The 27,042-nt window shown below is 35.8% G+C and overlaps 1 protein-coding gene across 4 annotated transcripts in view; it reads right to left on the bottom strand.

Annotated features, from left to right (window-relative positions):
• Positions 1 to 2,608: 2,608 nt before the first annotated feature.
• Positions 2,609 to 27,042, bottom strand: part of ATP8A1 (ATPase phospholipid transporting 8A1) — a 94,607-nt gene continuing 70,173 nt past the window's right edge. For all 4 annotated transcript variants that reach the window (XM_042871480.1, XM_042871482.1, XM_042871481.1 and 1 more), the window contains 7 exons: positions 24,905 to 24,966; positions 21,131 to 21,187; positions 20,604 to 20,711; positions 12,853 to 12,941; positions 12,326 to 12,418; positions 7,565 to 7,656; positions 2,609 to 6,929 (listed from right to left, as the gene is read on the bottom strand). In XM_042871480.1, coding sequence (XP_042727414.1) covers positions 6,832 to 6,929; positions 7,565 to 7,656; positions 12,326 to 12,418; positions 12,853 to 12,941; positions 20,604 to 20,711; positions 21,131 to 21,187; positions 24,905 to 24,966 — 599 coding nt within the window. In that variant the 3' untranslated portion in view covers positions 2,609 to 6,831. The remainder of the gene's footprint in view (positions 6,930 to 7,564; positions 7,657 to 12,325; positions 12,419 to 12,852; positions 12,942 to 20,603; positions 20,712 to 21,130; positions 21,188 to 24,904; positions 24,967 to 27,042) is intronic.

Below are 27,042 nucleotides of genomic sequence, written 5' to 3'. Positions count from 1 at the left end.
GAATAGTAGGATTTTTCTTAGCAGAGATCTATCAATGTTTCTTTGCATTTATAAAGAAAAATAGTTCTGAAAATATCACCTTTAATAATGATTTTTGTTGCATAATCAACATTACAATCCATGAAATTTCTAAGGAAAAGACAACTCATGTTCCATAGAGCAACACTTTACGTAGTAGGATTTGATTTGACTGTTGGAACCAAGACATAACAGTGTATGTGCTCTACAGCATATAGCAACATATAGCAGAAATAAATACTGAACTGTATCAACTTCAGTGTGGTTTGCTAATATGTAATACATCTTCAGGTGGTAGAAATATTTATCTTGCAGTAAATTCTAGCAAAAGAGATCTCGCAGGCAGAAACATTAATGTGATCCATTTTGGCTAGAAAAGAACAATTTTATTTCCTTCAAACATTGAGTAGGCATCATAACCACTGACAAAGGTGACAGCAAGCTGAAATTTGGCATTTCCCTCAAAGATGTGCCATGCGTGAGTGACTGGGAGTTTGGCACAGTTATCACCTATTAGCATTTATCAGTGTACATGAAAGGACAGGCTCCAGAACAGCTGCAGCAGGCTCTGAAGTAACATCTACTCACGTATTAACACAGGGGCTGATTTTTGCTATGCTTGATGACAGTCTTTCAGATAGGGAGGTTTATTCAGCCTAGGTAGAGGCTGTAAGGTTTGACGTGTATGTGAAATTCAGCCTCATCGGGAAATGCTGCCTGAGCTTATTCGCTTCCTCCTCTGATTCTGAGCTTGGCCTCATAAAATGCTGGAAAAGTAATACACAGGAACAGCTTCATTGAATCAGGCCTCAAAGTGTATGGTGTGCTAAGCTCCTCAAGGAGTTTTGGGAACGATGACACCAGGTGTGGTGGGGATGGCATCGTGCAAACAGGCTGACCAAGAACGGTGAGTAACTGTTAAAGTAAGGATACTGATAGTGAGGCAGATAGTGCAAAAGAGAGGAAGAGATGTTGACAGAACACAAACCCAAGGGTTGAAGCAGTCATTGCCTATGCTGGTCATTTCCGGCACAATTGGATTTGGGCTCTGAGTTAGAGTGCTGAATTTTCTTCTGATCAAGAAGGACCCAATGGCAGAGATACTGCTGTGATTTACAGAAAGTATCCATTCTTTTAAAACCTGCAGACAGAACACAAATGGCATTTTGGTCGACAATTTTAATGACTAATGAAGCAGTTTGAAGGGCAAGATGTTGGCTTGAAGAAAATATTTAGGCAGTACTTGCTTACCATCACCACTTATTTTGAATGAATTAGACCAGCCCTTTGTTTTGTTTTCCTGTATGAAGGGTTTCTTCCACACACGTCTCCAAAACATATCAGACCTCCAGTGTGCAAAGGAAAGCACTACGTGTGCTCGCAGGAATTTCCGAAGGATTTTATTTGAAGTGAGGTATGCAGTATAGCAAATGGCTAGGTATGCTGATGGGCTAATGCTTCTGGAGTATAATAAAATGATGTATGACAATTTCAAAATTATTTTGCTGCTACTATTAGCATAAGGGTTGACAGTAGCATTAAAGAATTAGAGCCAGCCCTTGGTGCAGCTTTTCTGCATGCAGCCATGTGGGCTGTGCAGGCTGCTCTGAACAGAACTGCTTCTGAACGGTCTGCTGTTCTGCAACATCCAGGCAAAGTTCTTCATTTGCAATTATGCTGAGGCTGCAATTCCATGATATGCTGTCTTTACTAGCAGAGCTAGGAAGAAATGCCTCTCTTCTTTCTCTTCACCTGACTTACAACGGATTCAGGTCTGTAATACGTCAGCTGAGTGAAATGATTTTGCTTATGACTAACATTTCCCATAAAAGAAGAGAGTTAGGTCTTGAAAAGGAACCTGTATTGCTATAACCTGGATTGTAACCTGAGTAATTTCAATGCTGTTATGACTGTCAGCATAACAGAGGACATGGAATTGCTTTAAAGCAGCTTTACCATTTGGGAGGGCATCATGAAAAAGCATAGAAGGTGTATCCGCTATTGATCCTAACAGAATACAGAATCTACAAGACAAATCAATTGCTTAACATCAAAAAAGAATCAGTCACCTATCTTCACCCAAAACACAATCAGGTGTGGCTGTACTGATTTTTATTCAGTGGGTGGACACTGTTAGCATGAAGAAGCATCTGCCACTATTGAGGTCAAAGGATGCAGTACTTACCACTGTTATCTGAAAAATGAAGCAAGATTCCCTTATTCCTGCTTCGCCATTTCTGTTCTGCATACTTCTCTTTCCAAACAGGGCAGCACCACCAGAACTACCTTAGGGCTCGGCTGCAAATCATTACATTGCTGACTCGTATATTCTTTTTGTTTGTTCAAAACTCTTTCTGGACTTCACATGAGAGCCAAGTAAGACAGCTGAAAATAACTCCTTAAAAAAGAAACTAAGTTTTTATATTTTTTCAACTTCTTACAGTAACATAAGTGATCTCTGATGCTTGTGAAATGCCATTTCTGATATGTCCCATTTCAGAAGAATAAAAAAACGAGACTGATGGAGACAGTTTTTTTTTCTTTGAAAGTAATCCCTCACATTTGCAACCATTCATTTCAATAAAACATCTTCATTAATGGCAAAGTTTATTATTTTTTAACAATTAAAAGACAAAACATTTAAAATTTGCAGTTCAAAACATGCACATTCACCAAATGCTAAATGACATGTAACACTGCATAGAACCAAATGTGTTACTAAAAGAGAATAACTATAAAACACAGTGCATTTAACATCCAGTTAAAACGAAACCTGAGAAACTACCATAAACACCGATTCAAGAAGTCTTCGTTCATGCAGCTTCATAGTTTCCACAACAGTTTCAGCAGTAATGGCTCAGTGGGGCTGTAAAACCTCACTTTGCCTCGAATGCAGATTTTGCTTGTACACAGCGACCACTTTCTGCAGCAGTTCATACATATCAAACACTGAAAATCTTAATGGAAAATTAAGTTGAAGTATTAAAAAGCAATATCAGTGCATTTATGGCTTCAGTTCTACAGTGAAGAAACACAATAAAATATAACTTAAAAAAAACCCCAAAACTTATTCTGGTCACAGCTTTGCAATTACAAATTACTATTTAGGGAAATGCTTTCATTTAAGCAATCCTCCAAAAGTACCAACCCTCCTACGTGCCCAACTCTGCACGCCGTTACTCAGCTGAGCAGCCCTCATACTTACGAGCAGCCCAATTGAAGCTTATGTGAGTAACGGCTTGCATAAGCAGGAACCAGGTTTGGAATGCTAAAATATTCCTTTGTTTAATGAAGATCTATTGGTTAACAGCGAACAAACTGGGGGAGCGAGGGTGGGGGGCGAAGGAGCCACTCATTTGTTGAGTTTGCTACCAGTGAAAACATTCAGTACCAAGAAAATGGAAACGACAAACTCATTTGCTTACACAGCGCTAGCTTCTGGCTATACTATGAGGAGACTTTTAACGAAGGCAGTAAAAATGAGGGCAGAGCAACCACCATGCATTGCCTCAGAACACTGAAAAAATATCACTTCATGCAGACAAAATGACAAATTCATCAGAACTACAAGTGCTTTTACACAACACAGAAGAAAACAGGAAAATAACTTCTCTCCTTAAATTTAACACGTTCCAAATCACTACTCATTCAAGATGGGTTTAAATGTAACGAAAAGCCCTAAGACACTTTATACGCATCTCTGTGATACAGGGGATTTTATGAATGGATGTGGGCATATAGGAATTTTCATCTCTTATTGTTTCAAAATATTTTATCTTTTTTATACAAATAGAATGATGATCAAGTATAAATCTGTTGAAACTGCCTTGCAAAAATAAGTGTAAAATTAGGAACTGGCAAGAAAAGTTTCCAAATACAAGTTAGCAATAAGTTTGTTAAAATTGTTTCCAGTTACTCTTTTGAATCACTTATATATCTATGTATATATATTTAACAAACATCTGCACAATCCCCTTACATTAACAAAGACAGGATGAACAAATCAGACGATAACAGACCACTTTACTGTGTACTTAACAGGAAAATAAAGTGCATCTTGTATTCTTGATCTGATTTAAAAAGTGGGCACACATAGATAGGTTGATCTCATATTTTAGAATGCAGTTGTACACAAATGTAAAAAAAAAACAAAACATGGTTAGAATTGTCACATTTTTTTTTTACTGACTCTACGAAGCAGAATCTTCCTACCACTAATTTCAGACAATACATAAGATGCAGCACGTGGGAAAAGTATAGAGAAAAAAGAAAAACACTACAATAAAGTGAAAAACATACTTCGTGAAATTTGAATTCTGTAAAGATGTTAAATATGAAACAGTGACAAGACTCTTAAAAAACTTAAATTACAGTCTAATTTAGAGCTGTTTCAGTTACTTTTTAAATACAGATAAATGGGGGTTATGCTGTGTGTCATTTTCAACAAGCTTCTACACTGGGGCAACACTTTATTTTAAATATGAAGAATAACTATCACAATATATCACAACAAATTTATAGTGCTCATGTAATTTCTGCAAAACCCGTAAATAAACCACCCAGAGCAGAAAAATCATAAAAGTTAGAATGAAAGAATGGATGGATTGGGACATTTATAAAAGAAAAACAGTATCATGGTTAATTTCAGAAATGTTTTCAAGTTGGCCATTGTCCATTTGGTGACAGAAAAGAGGGATCCCTGTTTCAGGAAAGGGCCATGCCCCCAAATTTTTTCTTCCTGCCTCAGGTCAAGTGATTTGCCCCTCCCATATTGATCCATCTATTTATCTCTGCCTGAAATGGCTTTTCTGAAGGCAGTTCTTGTCTGCATGACTGACTGGCAGTACTGTTTCTAGTGGGATACGTCCCCTTTGTCCCTGTGTCTTGTTTTCTCTTCTGTTTAGAGATCACTCTGAGAAAATGGGAGGAAGACACTGCATAACATGCATATGAAATGCAGACTGCCTTCCACTGATACGCCTTCTGAAATATGTACTTTCGTATCGTTTTTGTTATTGGGGTTCTGTTTTGTATTTGTAAGCTTCTTTTAGAACGGAGCACAAGGAAACTGAACAGTGCAATGAAGTTACATGTTAAGTGTCAGGTGAAAGGCAGACAGATGAAATCACCTCTAGTAAGTGATATTATAAGATTTTCTAAAACTTACTGAGGACAGGAGAGAAGAGATGCAAATATATGGCCTGTTGCTTGTAAGTTGAAACTGGCCGAACTGGAGAGCAAGAGGAAATTCTTAATCTAGCAGATCATTAAGGATGTCATTGTTCTGCATTTCCTTTTAGCTGATCTCCATTCAAGGGAAAAAAGTATCAGTTCTGTACAATGCACTGAAATTTAATTAAAAACAAAAGTGCCTGTTTCTATGGAAAAATGTATTCTAGATGTAATTATGATGTCATTTAAAATCAGAAAAGCTACAAGATTTAACTAAACTCTGAAAGTTAAAAAAGCTTTTTATTGTTTGAATCCTGATGGCCACTGAGAGGCAGGCTGAGAAATGCCAACTACAACTACCTAAAAACACTATTATCACCATATTCTTACTATGAGACTTTTAATTTAGCTCCCCTTCCCTTCCATCTTTTTTAAAATTTTTTATTATCCTTTTTTTAAATAAAAACCATAAGTGTATCTTTCTCTGCAGTCACTTCCTCTCTGCTTTTAATTAAAGGTGCACGTATAGGTATTTTGCATGATCAGTGTTTTTGAAAGAGACTGCTGAAATGTTATTTCAGATCTTTATAGGAAGTAGCTTCAGCACAAATAAAACAGTACATGCCACACACTACTGCAGGGCATGCTTTGCTCTGTATTTCAATGTATGCATTATTTTAGTATAAAAAGATTGAAAATGTGACTAATTTTTAAAAATAAATTAACAAACTTGCCACTGAACCTACTGTATAAGCAGATACGACTATCAAATGAAATCGAAAAAAAATTAAGGTTTGATAGGGGAAGTAAGGCAGTGCAATTCTTTACAGTTTGAACAAAATGTGTACTCAATTTTACAAGGTGGCAGCCATTTTCAACATATGCACTACTAGATGAAAATAAGGGAAAAAATTCTATAAGGCCATGGGTGCAATACTTGCACTTTTGAAAGCAAATGCCATCAAGGCCACTCACATTAGATGCGCTGCACTGTAAATCCTTCTCTGCAAGTGCAAAGACTCAAGCATGCAGTTCTGAGATCAGGACTGGAGTTCATTTCCTTTCAAAGTATTTCTGACAACAGAAAAAATTTATGGAACTTCTTTGGCAAGCGTTTTTAGGCTAGTTTGACACAAACAACTATAAACATCTTTGACTCAAAATCTTTCTTAAAGAAGGTGAGTGAACACCATTAAGATACTATTTTTTCAGCACTTGTTGAAATCGAAGGCTTGTTATCAACTGTATTTAAATACATTGCCACTTAAAAATCTTCACAGGTGCTAATGGTCTGTCAATGTAAAGTATGTTTAGCAATCTGACCATTACCTTCCAAGTATATAACCAGTATTGATTCAATTTCATTGTAAAATAAGCAAGCTGGCAAGATATAAGGTAAATTCCAATCTGTTTACAAAGGCTAAGCGAATACCCGGTAAAAAAATTTAGAGATGTCGTGTTTACAGTATAGTTGCACAGTGCTTATGTCTACTGAATACACAAATCCAAACTGTATGGAATAAGACCATCACAGATCTTAAAATTGCTGATAATTGGGCTATGGTCGCAGCTCCCAGCAAAGATCTAGTAGTCTGTCTCACAAAAGCAATTTATAAGGCCTGAATATTGAAGTGTGTTCTTTCACCATTCCTCAGGCCTTTGTTTTGTGGTATCATAAGCTCGTATTACTTCAGATTGGGAAACAATTCCATTTTCATCTTGAGAGAAAGCGTAGCCGTCTGCAGATACAAAACAAAACAGGAACCAATTAAGTTTTTAATCACATTTTGCATATTCCTCAGTATTTTAAAGCTTTAACGAAAGCAACTTATTAAAGGCCAATGAAGGTGCAGAGTGTAGGGAGAAAACCTACACCATTCTTAGATAATTTTGCAGTCATATGGAAGCGAAGAGCTCTGTGTAAAATCTTAGGAATGAATAGTATCCTAACCACAGGCAATGTATATGGTGTACTGAGTTTACATTCAAACATGAATATGGTCACATACGTTGTCAGTTCTTACAAACACAGTATCTGATAATTACATTCTGTATGTCTTCCTTTTTTTAAGACAGACTGAATTAAAGCAGTGTAAAGATGCTTAAAGTTAAAAAAATTAAGATTTCCTTGTAATTCAAGAACACATATTAACTAATTCATTTATTAAAGATAATGATGAGATGTTAAAAATGAGTTTTATCCAGTCTGTAGTACAAAATAGAGGCACAAATTTTAAAGATGCATGCTAGATGTAAAAAAGGCAGCTGCAACAAGTATTAGGACACTGCATCTACATCTTTACTACATAAAAAAACAACAAATATTCTATAATGGATATTAGGGTGTTTTTTTTTTTTTTTTTTTGATACTTACGGAGCAAGTTTTGCTGCAGAGAATCAGAGCGATACAGGTTCACATGGTTCTTCTTAAAAACATTCTTCAGTAGTTGGGCTCTTTCAGTTAAGCTAGGAAGAAAGCAGAAAAAGTTTACTTCCTAGTTACTGTATCTCCTTCATCCTTTGAGTCTGTTAAAGAGGAATTAATTATTAAAAGAAAAATGTTCATTTTTTGTTTACTATTTGTGTCCGAATTAATCGTTAAACAGATGATTAAGAGCCTGTGCAAGGGCAGATTATGAAGTCTAGATCCTTGGTATTGTTTCTTATTTCTTGCAGTACATGCAAAACATCTGTCTTGAAGCACTGACAATACAAATAAACGAACAAAACTGTAAATATTTGAATGTGACTCCTTTAGAAACATGTGGTGTAAAGGGAAGGCACTGGCTTTCTAGAGGCAGCATGGGTTGGTTAGTGCCAGGCAACATTTCTTACAGAAAGAAGGGTTCAGTTTCTACTCAAACAGTATCCTAGAGGGGATATGATATGAAAGAAGATGGAGGGAGAGTTACACCAGTTACACGTTATTTTTGATAGCATATTGAAGATGCACAGACTATATTAAAAAAAATTGTAATAAAAACGCTAATTTCTTGCTCTAAATTTGATATTCACTGTGAATTAGATCTTACATTTTACATTTCCAGTGCTTGAAAATCCAGTCCCTCCCATTGTGAGCTGGTCTAAAAATGAATTATTTTGCTTAAATCTATTCCAAGTACATAGCAATACAGTTTTGTTAATTCGGCTAGATTATCAAAGTTTTCTCTCTGCTAGAATGTAGTAAACATGAAGGATTTACACAGACCTAAATCTAGTGAGCTCTGACTAGTCAAATTACTCCTTACCACTACTTGTCAACTAGCTGAGCAGACTACTTTCTTAGACTACCTACCAGACTAAATGGTAGGAATGCAACTATATTCCTTCCCTTATTGGAGTAGCATTCAAACCTGTAAATTAGAAATGCTTATTTTTTCTTCATTAAGCACTGAATTTTTTTTTGTATATGAAGCTGAACCACTGGCATAAACTGGAGAGACTAGAGGTCTGCCTCCCTCTTCTGTTTCCCTCCGATCTGGTGGTTAAAGCATATGCCAGGAGGGAAAAAAGAAATAAACCTACATCCCCACATCCACAGAGTAAAGCTAACCACAAAATCTACAGGGTAAGTGGATGGGTGGGCTAAACTGCTTCTGTGGCCATGCTTTGGATGGAATGAGTCTTCTTTATAAAAAAGGAATTAGGTACCAGCTACAGGAAAGCAGTCAGCATTTGCTGGCTGAACATAAATCACAAGAAAGTACCTGAGATACACCTTTCCTTTCATGTTTTCTTGAGATAGCTCTTTTGGGAAAAAAAAAAAAAAAAAAAAAACACAAAAAAAGTTTCCTCATCACTGCTCCACCAGGCAGAGTAGGTGCCTTGATTTTCAGTTCAGAGCTACAAAATACTGATAAAGTAATGGAATTCTGAAAAATTGGAGACTAAGGATTAAATCACAAAGTGATACACAGGGTGAATAAATGAAGACTTTCACATGCAACGGGAAAGCAGAGAGATGAAAGACCGTACAAATATTCTAATAGGGGCATAACCTGCATCTCCTTTGCAGTACATCTGAGAAACCTTTCTTAATATTAGCTGAAGACAGAAAATTTCAGTGATTTTTTTGATAGGTGTTATTTTCTAATACAAAACTATTTCATTAAAAGAACAGTAGGCCTATTCTAGTATTTTAGTACTGTCATTATCACTTGCTCATGTTCCAGAATGAAACATTCAAACTGCCTAAGTGCTAAGCACTGAAAATACTGCCTTAAGTTTTACATGAGGTACACACATCTGTTAGTTTACGTATAATGAAGTTTCCACTGCATAGATCTGATTGCTGGTATAGAAAATACAAATAAAGTAGGAAGTAATTTTGGAGAACAAAAGTGCTTCCAGCTATTCAGATATTAAATTCCGCTCTATTTTATACTTGATGAAAGAGCACAGGCTCTTTTTTATGAATCATCCTGCTGCCATCCAAACACATATATTTAAAAATCTACATCAATCAGTAAAACATAGTTTCATAATTAACCAGTCATAGCAAGTAAGTGACTATGCTTATCATGTACACCTGTATGGAAAAGTAAATATTAACTGCATTTGAACTTGCTATATACATATATGTGAAAACTGTGAGTACTTTATATATTCCTAACCAATCATGTCTGGTTTAAAAATAAAAACTTTACAAGGTGCTTGAATGGAAAACAACTATTATATGAAGTAGCATTTGTGGCAAATATCTCTAAAGACATTTGCAAAAGTAAGGGCTGTTATTTATGCTACTGTTAGCCTACGTAATAGAAATATTTTTATGGTAAGTAATATTATTGCTGTTTCTGGTTACTTGGCATTTTATGAGAAAAAAAATCTCTTTTTCTACTGTAACATAGAAAGGTACTTCCAGAGTTTTTTTGCACACTAGGAAAGAATATTAGTTGGTGCTAAAGAATATATACTAAGTTTGTAAAAAATAACTTGATGCTCTCCTACAAAAAGTACTATAAATCTAGAATATAGGAGTCAGGCATGCATATTTAGAACAGATGCTGAGGACATTCCTTGCCAATTTAACTATGTACTCTGCACTGGTATCCAGGCTTCTGCGATTTAGAGACTCAAAAACCATCACAACTGTTCAGCCAAGCTTCTGAAGATCACAGAATCACACAAGATTGAAGAAGACCATTCAGATAATCTAGTCCAATCATTTATCCATCCCCATCATGCCCATGGTCAGGATCACTGCACAGGTAGCCTTGGAAAAAGGCTGTGATCCACTCTGGTGCCACAGCTCAGGTGCTGTGTCCCTAGTGTGTGCAGGCAGAAGGAGATGGAGCCCCATGTCCTGGGACACCACTGGGATGCTTTGGGATTAATGGGATGTGGTGAGAGATGCAAGTAGGTCCCTTCATCAAAGCATTTCCTTAACAAAGAATACTTTATCCACAGAGGGTGAAGTTTTGTCTCTGTTACCTGAATTAAGAACACCCCCCAAAAAAATCACCGAGGAAATAAATCCTTAAAAAACACTAAGATGTCTAATATCCATGGATTTGTATGTGAGGCAGATGCTTTTCTACACTTCAAAGAATATAGGCCCAAAAATAACTATGTGGAGAATAAAGAAAGATATTCTAGCCAGGTAACTGAACAATCTCAGTGAAGCCTTCCTATTTATTTAATTGTGACATAAAGAGATGTCTGTAAAACCACTGGTGAAAACACCAAGTTCCTCTGATCTAAATAAGAATGGATGTGGGAAAAATTCTGGAGGTTGAAGGAAGAGCATACTGAAAGAGCTGAATTTCGGAATATGTGAGCAACCTTGGTTATGAAAGTGCAAAACTCTTACCAGATACATCACCTTACTTTCTTCTGCAGCTACAAGATGTACCTCTTTCAGCACTTCCTGGTACTAACACCTGCGTTCCTTTCTGTAATTTATTCTTCTACTACTCCTTGAGAAATAGCATTCAGCAAATACTGCTCCTGGCTCACAGGTAAACACACTGATATACAAGTTAACTTGGAGGAAGATCCTGCCCTGGTGCTAAGAAAGATATGCAGATAGAGAGAGGCATCCAAAGCAATCAGCTTAGATATTCAACACATTAGAAATGTTGGTCATCATCTTAGTATCCAATACCATTTAGTCTCAACTGGGTAAATTCTTGTAAGTTGATTCCCACAGGATTGGAGGAAGGATACTATAACATTAAAACAGACATGAAAACTAATTATCTTTATGAACAGAAGGTGCTTCCTGAAATTGGAACTATGATAAAAGAAATGTCTCCTTGCATTTTCATGGTCTCCTTACATGCATGCCTTTCTTCCTATAAAGCTTCTTAGTTTAGCCCTTTACCATGAAGATATCAGAGAAAACAGCAGTCCAAAGTTGAAAAAGAAGAGGAAAAATCAAATATCAACAGCTTCAGCTTTTGTAAAACTTCACAGAGGTCATGAAAATGAAGACAAGGAAAGAAAGTCCCAGTTCAGCCAAATGGCACTAATGAAATAGAATTGGGTAGTGGGAGGAGCATACTTTGCCATCTCTCAGTCCTTTTCAAGGTTACAAGTTATTCATGAGTTAAAAAGATGCAAGTATTTCACTAAGCACTAAGTTTACATATGAAAATTGTTCAGTTTCTCAATTTTACCTCCTCCCTTTTCAAATTACCTGCCTGACACATAATGGAGGATGTAATAAGAGAATTGTGGAGTGTCAAGTTCAAGTTATTTCTTACCTCACAAAATCTGGTCAAATTTGTTTGCTCTTGACTAGCATTAGATACAGTCCCAGTTTGCTCTATTTAATTTCAACAGGTCCCTGACAGATTTTGCTGTTTTTTCCTATGTTATCAAGGATGCTTTTATTTATTTTTTACATGCTTAAGCCCAATTTGTAACCGTACTACTGAACAATGCAGATTTAAACTGCCTTTGCTTTGACTGTTAACAGAAAGTGACAGGATTAAAGTTTCATCATCATCAGGCTGAGTAGACTCCAAATCTTTCTACAGACACCTACATGAAATGTTTTTCACTCTATTTAGTTTCATGGTTTTGGAAAGTAATATTTTGCCTTTGATACATGTATGAAGCTGAAGCATCATTATTATTACTAATTTTATTATCATATAGAAGACATTGATACATAGATTTTTTACAGTACCTCTTGCCATGTACAACTGCCCCAGGATCCTCAGACTTTGCTTCTAATTCCTGAACTTCATCTACCAGTGTCTTAAAAGTAGCTCTTTTTACTCTGAAAGTAATACAAAATACTGTCAGATTTATGATTTTTGAAAGCAAAAGATCAGGTTATTTTAACACTTACATATGCACATTCAATATACAAATCCATTTTACCTGGTAACTTAAAATTTAGTCTTAAATGAATAAATATGGTAAAGCAAGTCTGAATAATATATTTCATCATCTGTTCTTGCAAAATAGAAACAAAAAACAGGCATTAAATTATTGAAGCATTTAAAATACTAATAAAATTTATAACCAGGGGTCTGAGACTGAACAAGACACCAGGTTTGTCAAAAACAAGCTGAAAAATAATTTCATAAAATTAGAGCTGATCTCTATTTGCTCTTCCTACTGTTGTAATTAGAACATGCTATTGATGTAATTAAGAACATGCATGAAATTCAGTACTTTTCCCATGAACATCAGTGTTTTTGTACTCACACTTTGTATACTACATCAAAAAGCAAAGCTGTCATGGGAATACATAAAAGTCCCATCCAAAACACTCCAGAGCTGAACATCATAGCTGCCTGGAAGAAGAAAGCACAACATATAATTATGTTACGAAGAGAACTAGAAAAAAAAACAACCCAAAAAACAATGTAGAAACATCAATGACTTGGTTGAGACAATGAAAATCAAGTTTAAATGAACTGTTCTAGAATGTTTAATGTAAGCACTAATTCACGTTAAGATGCTGGTAAAAAGATCATGCTGCTTAGCTCTTTTAGAGAAGGGGAATCTACCCCTCCACATCCCTGCTCTATATTACTACACTGACTAATTTCCATTAAAATCAGATTTAGTGACCCCCCTCAAGCCCATCTCCCAAACTTTGTCAACACATCTCTCATTTGCAATCAACCCTAGCAGCTGCAATGATTACTGACACTTGCTATGGATACTGGATGCTGCTACATTTTGCACTGTAACTCAGACTGAAGTTGAGCTGTCTCCAATAGAACTTCCTCTACCACTACTCCCACACTGCTACAGACTCCTGTGCACAAACTGTTAAAAGATGAGAACTAACAACTAATTACATAATTATGTAAGTATGTAACATAGCCTTAAATGAACATGCTAATACATAGTGGAATACTTGCAAAATATGTTAATGCTCTCTGCTGCGTTTCCATTCTTATCCACCTTCCTCTATTAATACACAGGATTTTCTTTTTGTAACTTATTAGCAGACTAAAATTAAATTCAAAACAAGTACCAAAACATAGGGACTTCACAAGAAAATCTTTATTCTACTCTTGCAAGTACATGATCAAGTATTTAGATTAACAATATTATGAATGCAGAGAATTAAAAAAGCATAATACTGGAAGATTATTTTGCAGTCAGTATTAAGATACCTCTGAAATGAAATTAGATTATTTCATAAATTACAAAGAGATTGGAAATAACATTGCTACACAAGGATACTCTTTGAAATCCTTGTATCGCTATTTGGAGACTAATTCCTCTGAAAAGCTAAACTTTAGTGCCTAACATAAAAAAGTTAAAACTCTACTAGTATCAATAAGCAGAACAATGGAAGTAGATTGCAGTAGCTGACGCCCAACTTCCGAATGCATATCTCTGAATATTTTAGAGTTATACTTGGTATGTTATGTGTAAAGCCTAAAACGAATTATTTTTCAGAAAAAAAATCTCATTTTCATACAGGCAAAAACTCCTATTCACCACATTTTTGTATCCAAATTCCGACCAATTCTCTTAAAAGCATAAGCCTATATTTGAACTGAAAGCCTGGTAAACTTTTGACAGCTACGTTGAAAGGGCATAGATACTGCCCTGAGATTTTAGTAATAATTTTTGCCAGTGGTTGTTGGCAAACATGTAAGTACTGAGCAATGACAGGTTCAAAAAACCCAAACCAATTCACAGCTTCAATGGGAAGAAAAAAAAAAACCAACACTGATTTTCTTTTCTATCAGAATGTGAAGAAAAATGTATTTGTGCAGTCCATTTATAAGCAAAACATGACTTTTAACATAGGTGATTAAATACTAATTTCCTAAGAAAACAGCCAGTAGGAAATGTCTATCATAACTACATTTTACAAGATCTTTAATAATTAAATATAAATTAGACAGAATAATGGTTTCCTAAACAAAAACAAAAAGCAGAAAAACTTGAAGTAATTACAACTGTTACTTCCTATTTATTAATAATATTTTTTAATTTATAGGACACAACTAAGAGCTACCCTTGCATTAGCCGCCCTGTATTAAATGTTTGCCGGTGAAACAGCAAAAGTGATAATGTAGGTCTTAGGATGTTAATTCTGACCATTGTAATGCTAACTATGAATGAAGGAACAACTGGCGCCTACTATTCAGTCCATCCAGCCTTTGGCTTTACAAATGAACAACATGAATTGAGGCAAAAAAAAAAAGTTTTTCTGCGTCATATTTGAAAGCCTGTCAGATTTTTTTTTCTTTTACAGAGTTAATCCAAACCTAAAAGATTTAAAGCCGACATTCGTGTTAAAGACAGAGGGCCTCTTTGTATTTTTTGGATGAAGAAGGGAAAAATAAAATCCCACAGAGGTATTTCCTTCCTTTCTGTACAAGAAAGCTCCCCCCTCACTCTGTAGAAAACATTTTTGTCTCTAACTTTTCACATCTCTCTACACATAGGCAGGTCATCTGGGAAATGGCAAACCAATCCTTTCCAGACAATGGCACTAACAGGAGCAGCCTGTTCTGGGGCCGGACTCTGGCTGCCTCTGTTCGTGGTTTACAAATTGTTCCTAATGTGAGAGATTTGTGGTCTATGCCAAGTTTTCCCCCTTTAGGCCTTGTGAAACCAAATGGAATCTGCCACAAAAGTGGCTCCCAGGGGAATTCAGAAGTAATCCAAAATGAGAGCTGGAAAGCCTAGTTTATTGTAGAACTAACAAATCCTGCAGGGAAGATAAATAATTTGTTGTCTGCACAGCTCACGCTCAATATGAGGACTTTCTAAAATGAATTAACATTGCTTACTAAGTGCTACACACAGACATATTTTTAAAGAAAAAGATGGACTGAAAATCATTCCTGGATTAGAAATCCTGGAGGCAAAGTGTTTGAAAGGATGTGGAATATTAGGAAATTACGTGCCAAAATGAACAAAAATATTTCCTTTTTCTTCACTATGAAATGTTCTTCTGAAACAGCTATTAAAGATTTTAAAAAACAATAGCCTTCTAAAAGTAAAAAGAGAAAGACGAAGATTATTGCTTTAGTTTACTTCATCTGCCATCTATGTACATATCCTCTCCCCGTAAACCACCGAATTATTAAAGTAACATCTTTTCAACACCAACAACAGTTGGTTAAAGCAGTTCAAATCAACAACAGTTTTTCTTCTCAGTTACCTTCAGAGACAACTTCATTAGTTTTAGTTACGTATTTCTCTTCATACATGTCTAAGTACTTAGCGTTGTAACACTAAAACAGATCTGCAATTAATTCCCAGTGCAGCAGTCTCCACAAGGAGCTGTAGTCATGCCTGCAGTGCTTCTTTGCTCTTTGCAGTTAAAAAAGAAATAAAAATCCCATAGGTCCTATGAAGTAGGAACTTTGTTTATTAGGTGAATTAAAAAGGCAGTCCCCCCACTTTTTGAAAATCCATTCAAAGTAAAAACAGGAAGTAGTAATTAAGAAGCAGATAAAGGGATATTTGCAGACAGAATTCAGAAGTTCTTACTTGAACGAATCCCCTGTGAGACAAGAAAAGTGGCTACGAGACCCGCTGTCACTTTTTCCCCCAGTTTCTCTGATTTTTCAGCTAAGAATACTACTAGGTCATTGCAGGGCCATGAATTTTCCTCACAGCAGATAGGTACCAAAGAGAAAAGGTATCCCTCAGGGGGATGAAATATGGCTCCAGTAACATCAACACAAATAATAAATAACATTTTAAGTAATAAATACACACAGCTCACTATAAATCCTAAAGCTCCAAGAAGCATTACTGTGATGACAGAATATAAACCTTAATGAAGTCAATAGAGCAATACAGGTTTGTAATCATCAGATTAGCATTTATCTCTGACCACAGTAAGACACTTGAGTTCAGAAAAGGATGAAACGCAAGGATGAACCTTACTACATATTCGCAAGACTGGCTTTGGAGTGTTTGTTCATCCTTCCTTTCTGAACTACATTTATAGATACTCAACTCTCTCCTTGCATTTTATGAAAATCCAGATTATTTCAAAAGTTATGGGGAAAAAAAAACAAAAAACAAAAAACAAAAACAAAAAAACATCAACAACAAGCAGCCACCAAAGAAGTCCACAGTGGTAAAACAAAATAAATATAGGAACAGCAAGAACTGACTAAAAAATATCTAGTACTAGAGACCAAGTACAACTAAATTGTATGGTATTAACACTCAAAACAGAGACCAACCAAAGGGAATTAAATGGAGACATTACTGATGAATTGGAAAAGAAAAATCACTTATGAAAATTCCTTGCTTTTGGATTCTAACAGTGAGAAATTAAAAGCAAACCTCTTGTTTAAAGAACTTAATAAGATTAAATGTGTAAAGTATTAGGACTGTGAGATAATATTAAAAAGGAAATATGAGAATAATTTTGATTCACTTAAAAGAAATCCTCAATAAATTGTCAAACTCTTTTATGAAGCAATATTGTTCTCCACAAAAATATACATGCAAAACAAATTTTATTTCCTCCCTATACCTATATAGGTATAGGGAGGTATATAGGTATAGGACAGACACAGATCAATGATCACTGTTTCGGGGTTCTGGAGAACTTTACAGTGCACATTTAGAGTACAAAAATAAATTAAACAGTTCTGCAGATACTGAACTTTTGCTTTTAATCTTAATACCATATTTCTTATTTCCAGTAAATTTTGTAATTTTTAGCTACTTCATTAATCAGGTGCATAAAAAAACAACACCCCCCTAGACACTCAAAGCATAAAATAGTATCAAGAGAGTCAGGATTTGTATGAGTGCAAAATAGACATTAAGTTGTTCATGCTTCCCTCCCAGTTATATCCCTTCAACTTGAACCACACTCATACTTGTTTCAGAAAAATAATTTATACTAGCATAGAAATTCAGCATTTTTATCGATTTAATGGAAAGGTTCTATGAGCATTAGATTCTACTGACAGCCATTCGAATAGTTACTCTGATTAGACGATGTAAGTTACAGAAACTTCATTAGTTAACAATAGTTACCGCAAGAAGATTACATGGACAAAAAGGCAGAACTAATTGCAGCATCATTTCTTTCATTCAGGTGCTATATTGCACAGTATGGCAAAACAGGAGAACAAAATTTCTCCTGCTAATCTGTTCGATGACAGATTGGAGATGTGTTTTGTTCAGCATCACACAACAGTTTTCTGCATATGGAAGAGTTTGTACAAAGTAAATATTGAATAAGAAGAGATTTGTAATTTACTTTTAGTTACTTATGCAAACTACATGTGGCTTTAAAAAGAGAAAATACTGTAGGTGTGCTTGAAAACATATTAAGAGTATACTCCACTTATTCTCTTTGTGAATGTTGTATGTAAAAGAAAAGTCAGTGTAGAAGAGATTCACACAGTTGGCCTTCTCAGATCTACAATGAAAATGTTCTTTTTGTAGTCTGCAGTGGCATCTTTTTCCAAATGAAATGGCTTTCTAGTTTCTGACCAAAGTCACAGCACTGTGAAATTAAAGAATGAATTTGGACACAGGTTGCTGTCAGCAGTTTTGGCCACTGAGTTAGTACTGGAAAAAATAAGCAGTTCCCAAATCTAACCCCCTAACATTTGTACAAAACCTGTTTATAAAAAAAACAAAAAACAAAAGAGCAACAACAACAACAAAAATTCAGACAGTCCCTTCTGCACATTTTGTCTGACCAGGCTAAGGCAAAACAGACAAAAAGCTACTGAAACACAGGTCAGCTTGTTTCTTTAAGTTCTGACAAACATACCTGGATAGTGCAAATCTTCAAGTGTGACTTATACATTTGAAGGAATCAGACAAGCAGCATTTGCATAGAAAAGTAGAGATGTCCATATGCATTTCTTTCTACCATACCACTGTATGTTTCACAGCTGTGAATCTTTTAGTTTGAATACTTAGGAGAAGCCTGGACTTATTTCAGCAAAACCCAGCAAATCTGCCCTGGAGGCTTCCAGGATAGCATACAAAAACCCCAGCTCGCACCTGAGGCACTGTATTTATCAACAGGACTGTCTTTGTCCATAAAGAATGTACCTCAAAAAGCTAGATGAGCTTTTAAAATGAGCACTTAAGGTCTACAAGAAGTTTAAGAGAGATCATTCCAATGTTAGAGGCCTCTGGCTCTATTCTTAGGAAAAAAAAAAAACAGAAGAAAAAAGCAACTCCTCCAACAACTGTGTGCATCTAGTGCTACTATATATATACATAAGCAAACCACAAATTCCTAATGACAAAATAACTAGATACATTTCAATTACAGATACATTTTTCCCAAATTCATTTATTTAACTTAGTAAGTCGTATTACTTTGGTGTCACGTGAAATCCAAATTGCAAGAGGATTTACTTTTAATTGGCAAAAAACCTCACTTTGCAAGCAAATATTTTGCAAAGTTTGTAGGAAAAGCATTCCTTTCAGTGACATCTTTTGTTTACAACTTCAGACTGAACATACATTCAATATTCAGCTATTTCCACTGTGAAGTAGCCAACTCTATGCCTTACCAAGTGCAACACATCCTGCTGCCCATATTGTTCTTACTGCTATAGCCATTCTTCTGTCTTGAACAACAAGACAGTGTAAAAACACACAAAAAAACAAGCAAATGAAAACCACACATGATCAATTTCAGAAACATTCTGAAATTTCTTCTAAAAATATAGTGAATATGAAGGAAAACGCTTAGGTACAATAGCTTTAATCAATTTAGAATAATGTACTTTTTAATTTTTATTTTATGAGTAATGGAAGCAACAAGTTAACATAAAATCTACCTACATATAGGAAAGTTAGAGGTTATAGTAGAGAGGAAAAGCAGCAGGAAATTATATAAATTTCATCCTCTTTCTTTGGTGCCCAAGTACTTAAGTCAACTCCTTGTGTTTTCCATTGTAATTTAGTACTTACATAAATGGCTACATACTTGACAATATATATATATTCTCATATATATATACATATATGAGAAAACATACTATTGTTTTCTCATAACAGCTTATGTGAGAGGTGAGATTTGTGGGTCTGATTTAACTCCAAGCAAAGGAGGGATATTCACTACATTTCCCCAACTGTGCAGGTGTTTTTAAATTGTTGAATTACATGACAGAAGCAAAGTTAAAAGTACCTACTCTCCTATTTGTGTGTGGCTTGGTCTCGTTGATGTGATTTGAGAACAATCAGAGGAGCATCTTTTTGAAACAAACAGGTATTCTCACCTGCTTATTCCCAACAGCCATGCCCAGAAACAGATATTAGTGTCTGTAGAATAAATACTAAGCTTCAGATGTTTTTAGAAATGAATAGTTTTGAGAATTTGGGACTGAAGTTCCATTAAATAAGGACAAGCAGCAATTGTGTATCTTTTGTAGATTTAGTACTATTTGCAATACTTACAGTAGGTTAACACAAATAGGATAATAATAAAAGAGAAACCAAAATTTACACTGAAAGATTAAAGAAATGGTACAATAAAACATTCCAAGCACAACACTAATTGAAAAGTAAATGTGTGATGGTGATCAGCTGCTCACGCAACGTTGTGGCAACTCAAATTTCTGACCTATACTGGAGTTTTGAAGACAGCTTTAATCAATGTGCTACGTGTGCTATTTAGGTATAAAAAAATCTCCAGCCAAGTCAGTGCTGTAATTTTGAGTGCTGAATTTGGTTAAGACATCTCTTTAGAAAATGTCTTAATCAAATTCAGCACTCTGTGATGTGGTGCAGCTTATTTGTCAGCTCTTCCTTGGTAGACCATAGAATCACAGCACGTTAGCTGAGCTTCTTTTTTCAGAAGAGTAAAATTTCATCCTGTTATCAATAAACATGACTTCCACATTGAAGATATAATAAGAAGCAAACATCTTATGTACCTCTAGCTAAGAGAAGGATCCAATACAGATTAGGTCTGAACTAAAACCTGAAGTATTCTTTGTGCACACGTGGAGATCAGTTAAAATATACTTTACCTCTCCTGACATATCGGGTGCCATAGGAATGACTGGCCACAAAGAAGAGTAGATTCCAAAAAACACTATCCAGAGTGCTATGCTGCCCCAGATAGCTATATGGCTGAACTGTTAAAACAAAGAAAAACAAAACAATCATCGTAGATGTATTATGACATAAAAAAAGACCTTTGCGACTTGCTGTTTATGATGCATTTCTGATAAACATTCCAATGCCTGGTATTAACTGCTATAGTTTCTTAAAGCAAGCTTATATTTTCAGCAGCAATGTCATTTACATTTTAAACCAATTTAAGCTTAATTGCAAACAATTCAGTCATTTGATTCTTCTAGGATGATTTTAAGCCTTACTCCAAATTCCTCCTTTTTACTATTCACCATTTTTTTAATGTATGTATTTTCTGTCTTATGAGTTACCACAATTTAATTTGATATTATAGCAAAAGCCAAACATAATAAGAAAAACAAAATATTCATCTACCATACTTTATAGTGCACTTGAGAATGTGATAAAGACATTTGCTTACCAAAGTCCAATACGAGGTCTCTAATCCAGCCTTCAAACATACAGTTAGAACCACAAACTTTAAAAAGAGAGAAAGAGAGAGAGGGGGATTCTTATTTAAGATAAAAATCTTACTGAACACATTCACAGTTAATTATTTGATTGATCTTTCAGGAGACCATAGAATAAGAGGTTAAACTATTTCTGTAATTTACATTACGTTTACTTGCACAAATAAGAGAAACGATAATCAATCTCTTCAATTTAAATGAGATTTCTTTAATAACATTCAACAAAGTACCGTCTGTGTGTCAATGCACACCCAGGTCAATGCAACAGGTTCCAATGTACCAATGCAATAGAACTTAGTAAAACAAAATGCAGTCATTTCTATAGAGCTACAGGGAATGGCCCGTCTGATTTAAAATAATGCGTTCCAAAAATGTGGAATTCTCGGCAACTCTGAAATAATACTATTTTAGACTGTGCTAGCTGCATTTTACCTGTTTCTCTGTAAGTATGCGAGTTTAGATCTGAAGTTTAAGTTTCCATTTGAAATGACCAAGTAAAACGAGACTACAAGCTTTAGAAGTAAATGCAATTAATGAGCAAGTAATAAAGTATTAAGGATTATTAGTTTGAAGTAATAATCTTAATTTGTTCTGTCTGGAATACTCTTGTTTTACATTAGGAATCTTAACCATTTCCCTTGCCTCCTAGAATACTGGAAGCTTGCCTGTAACCAAGTTGCTAGTTTCTCTTTCTACGTCATTTTGGTTAACAGAGAGGTGTGTGAAAAGTATTCCAACTGTAGTTCACTGCAGTCAGTAAAAGATCATTCATGGTCTTTAGTCATCCTCTTTAGAGAGGATGACTTCTGCTTTCTACATAAAGAGAGATTCTGAAGATACAGATGCTTGGCTGAAAACCTGCAATTGTTTAAGTTTACATTAGTCTAAATTTAAGAAGTTGCTTCAATTCAGCTATATTTTGTTCAAGAGTCACCTTCACCAAACTCAGAAAAGCCAGAGCCAATACTGACACAGAACCTATGTTCTGTGTACAAAACACATACAATCTGTTCTATGTTATTTTCCTTCTTCTCAGTTTTTATCTTTTCTTATTTTGACTCTTTTTTATGGAGCAATCCCTGAACACATCATGTTATTCTCAAATATGATATGTTCTATTTTAATTTAGAGATGAGTAGTAATTGAAAATCTACAATCCAACAGAAATGAGTAGTCAATAAAACTGTTTATCTCTTTCCTTTGAAATTTACAAAAACGAGTTTTATATTCACTAAAGAAATGCTGAATATAAATTTAGTACATGCGCAAACAGGCATTACAAGTTTTGCTTTATCTACACTTCAAAATACATGAGGCCAAAAGCTGAGCCACAAAGACCAAACTCTAACAGCTACACTTTAGTTTCAAACTTATATGATTAAAACTGGTTTATCGGCCATGTTGGCAGCAATCATTTAAGTGGTGACTTCATCAGTAGCTGAACTTCAACGAGGCTCAAAAACTCAGAAGTAATTTCGTTTTATCAGAAGCTGAAAATCACTAGTTAAATATATTTGACAAGTCTTGCACTGTGTGTGGAGCACAGAAGGATACAAAATCTCACTAGAAAGCTTTCACCCTACCTACAAGTTTATTCTTTTAATCTGGAGTCTGAAGTACCTTGTTTCAACTACTGCAGTAATAAGGATTAAAAAAAAGCAAAACAAAACAAAAACAAAACCCAAACCACTGCCACAATTTCATTATTTAAAAATGGTGTGAAATCTCATTAGAAGAAAATTAAGGACCATGATGAGTGTTATAATTTACTTAATCTATCCAGTCATGGTGCTATATTTGGATGCATGATAAAATGAATTATAGAGAAAAATACTTCTCACTGTTACGTGTGCTTGTTATTTTTGAATCTGACATGAGAGAAGAAATTATCCTTTAGGATCAGTTTAAGAAGTCGTGTTGCATAGACCATGCGCACAAAACAAAAACAGTGAAGGCTGCTGTCAAAGGAGATATTGACTGTGTGAATAAATTCCCTCTTCACATTACACTGTTCCACACCCCCAAACTGAAAGCCTCTCATATCTTCAAGAGTACTCAAGAACTCCTTGAATTCCTGTACAAGGATAGAAATACAGCAATTGCAACACTCAGCCCTCCCAAGATTTTCAATGTGAAGGGAAGGGAAGCAAAAGGAAGAGCAGGTTGTCTGGACTTAAAATGGTGAAGTAATAGTTTATTTGGAATTCTTGACTATTTTGTAAGGTAGTAACAATCAAGACTCGCAAGACAGTGAGGCTTCAGCTCTCTAAGTAGAAAACCAGTTGCAGAAAGTGACAGAAGAATTGCACTGTCTAATGTGGCCTCTAAACATTTATGGATGCAGTCTGACAAACAGTAGCAACCAGCTCCACATTACAATACTGAAAGTATGAGAAACAAAATAATTTCCCAAGGCAGTGGAAAATTCTACTGCAGATTTATAAAAGCAGGCTTTGATGTTTGTGAGCCACCTGATATAACAGATGACACTCAGATGTGCAAAGATTTCAAGACTGCCATCAGTTGATGGATGACAGTCCAAATAATGTAAGTAAACCCTAATCCACTAGCCTCTCAGTATAGCATATGTAACTTGTTTTCTTCTGGTGTCAAGCTTGGCTTTCAAAAGGAGATACAGAGCAGAACCTCTACTAGGATGAAGTTCTGAGACCATTTCAGGACAGAACTTCAGCTGTGATTACAGCAGTATGTTGAATAATTGGGTTTAACAATGTCTACAGTGCTAACCTGCTCAGTTGAATGATGGCCACTGTAAAGGATGCTTTAAGATACCCACCTAATAGTATGATGGCCATTATTAAGGATGCTTTAAGAGCAGAAGTGGATGCTGGCTGTCAGAAAACCTGACTCAGATCCTGGGATAAGCGAAGTTACACGAGTCATGTATACATTTTATAAAATTCACAGCAACAGCTGAACTGAGCCAGGTTGCAACTTATAAGTAAACAGTAGAGTCTGAACCTGATGCAGAGAACCTCCTTCCCTCAGAAGAATCTGTTTCACCTCAAATGTCAGGTGGTTCTGGTAGACACATTTAACTTCGAAGAGAAGAGTGAGCAGGTCTAATTCTGCTTCTAACAGTTCTTAGAAGAACTCTTCTACGGGGGAAAACCCGTACCTGGTCGATATTCTCAGTAAGTGAGAAACAGGTATTTAGCTTTGTTTTATGAGATATAAAGATTAAAAGAAAAAGCATGAATAATCAGTAAGTACAAGAGTAACATAAGATTACCGTTAGGTGTGGTCAAATTTAACCAAGAAGTCTTAGTTGCATGTGGCTATGCCTTTATTTCAAGTTCCTATTACTAATTAAGAGAGGGAGTAGAGACTTATACTTTCTCAAGTCAACAAACCAGTTTCACACACAATAACTCATGATGTCTCCAATGCAGAAACTTACCTTAAATTATGGTAATTGTTAATTAGAGAATTACAGTTCCCACTACTTTAAAAATAGACTGTTTCCAGTAAAGGACAGCTGAGTCTTCTGCATCATTACTTTATTAAACTATTTGGTTTTAAAAAACAGAGTTAAATACAAAACAAACTTTAAGGTTTCTCAGAGTCATCCAAGTACCATTTCACACCAAGTCTTCAATACAGAGAATTATAAATAAGAATAAAAACCATCTCTGTAGGAGTTAAAAATAGAGGCAGTATGCACAACAATTGATAAAGCATTAGACAGCTGTAGCAAGACTTACAGTATAAACGGTGTTTCCCAAGAGCAGATAATCTGAAGTTTTACCATTACCAAATACAGTGCCTGTGGAAGGAAGCAAACACTTAAATATACTCAGTAGTACCATACTCTATTTACACTTTATCTTTGGATAGAACAGGACACCACAAGGAACAGCAAGAGCTCTGGAAGCCTGAGAACAAAGCTGAGAACACTGCTTATTTTGAAGTTTATACATGAGAGGTGGCAGTTGTTAGGCTTACTTGTACATACAAATTTGATTTCTGCCATTTACTGCTATATTGATGAACTTCCAGAAAAATTTTCTGTCAAGATCTATGTCCTTTTTACTTCTTATATCCAGATAACAAATAGAGTGTAGACTCTAGTTTTGTGTACTGTCCAGCGCCTAGGTTCTATGGAACAAATCCTGAAAATTCTTAAAAATTCATAGGTATTCTCAGCTATTTCTTGCAGATGCTACTACAATGCAGGCACTTTGAAATTTTCCACTTAACCTTATTTGTCCACACATTTATTGTCTCTAAAGAGTAAACACAAAAAAGCACTCAAAGAAAAGGCTGTGAGCTCTCAGTGACTTCCATAATCTTCAAAATTTTCAATGTACTAATAAATACCTGTTCAAATTTGCATTCTGTTGCTTAACAATATATATATCTAGCAATAAAGAACTCAACGAAATAAAACACAGGAATAAGCAGACAGCTATGACAGTTCCCAACCGTTGGACTACTAAGACTCAGCACTTTCATGCACTCTTAAAGTTGCGCTATTTATCATTCTTGCTCCATTACTCCATTCATTTCTCTCAGAATTCTCCTGCACTGTCTCTTTCATAAGAAATAGGTGGAGACAGAGACCTGTTCACAGTAGTTCTGTTCTCTATTGGATCTCTCTGACTTAAGCATCTCTCCTGGGAAAAAAACAGCATTATTTCTTCTTCTTTATACACACTTAGCGACTTCTGCCCTGCATTCTTCTCCCCTTGCAGAAGCTCTGCACCAGCTGGACCTACAGGAAGCTGTTGTACTACATACCAAGCACACAAACCCCTGGTATTATTTCTGCTCCCCTTGCTCACCCAGCCCTTCGTTAGGAAGGGAGAGAATGACAGAAAGCATTTTTTTTTCAGACTCGATGGCAGTAAACAGGTCAGCTCTAGCTCCTGTACTGTGAGCTGGAGAGATCCGCTCTGGAACGCTCTTGTAGGAACCCAGTGGTCTTACCCAGATATCACAGATTTATTGTTCACATGACCGCTATTCTGTGCTATGCAATGCATCAGTCTCTTACACAGACTGACTACAACTTCGAATTTGAATTTTATTATGAATTTGAAGCTGCAGTATTAGCATATGAAATAACATTTTGGGATCTCCTTCCTCCTGGGCTGTCTACAACCTTTTTCAAGGCAGTAAACTGCCACTGAACTTGCATCCAGTGGCCTTTCAGAGAAAACAGGCTGCTTCCTACTTTCCAGTATCCATTCAGAAGTCACTCAGCATGGAATATTGCAAGTTTTTCCCTTAACCTTCCCAGGTACAAGCAGCTGTGACTGTCTCACTCTCTTATGTCAACTACCAGAACATTCCTACAGTCCCATGTAAATTACTGATTTACATGGGTAGACAGTGATAGGACAAGGGGGAATAGTTTTAAACTAAGACAGGAAAGATTTAGGTTAGATATTAGGAGGAAGTTTTTCACACAGAGAGTGGTGACACACTGGTACAGGTTGCCCAAGGAGGTTGTGGATCCCCATCCCTGGATGCACTCAAGGACAGGCTGCATATGGCTCTGGGCAGCCTGGTCTAGTGGCTGGTGCCCCTGCACACAGCAAACTAGATGATCATTGTGGTTCTTTTCAACCCAGGCCATTTTACGATTCTATGATTCAGCTCTTTGAAAGGGTAGATAACAGCAGAACATGGGAAAATGGTTTTAAGTTGAGGGAGGGGAGATTTAGGTTGGATGTCAGGGGAAGTTCTTTACTACGAGAGTGATGAGGTGCTGGAACAGGCTGCCCAGAGAGGTTGTGGATGCCCTGCCCCTGGAGGTATTCAAGGCCAGGTTGGATGGGGCCCTAGGCAGCCTGGTCTAGTATTAAATGGGGAGGTTGGTGGCTACCAATTGTGCTAG

This window comes from Lagopus leucura, unplaced genomic scaffold (assembly GCF_019238085.1).
Source record: "Lagopus leucura isolate 7727_CA_CO unplaced genomic scaffold, USGS_WTPT01 Super-Scaffold_100004, whole genome shotgun sequence".
Taxonomy (NCBI): Eukaryota; Metazoa; Chordata; class Aves; order Galliformes; family Phasianidae; genus Lagopus; species Lagopus leucura.
The sequence above is the reverse complement of the archived record's forward strand: the minus strand, read 5'-3'. Positions and strand labels throughout refer to the sequence as shown.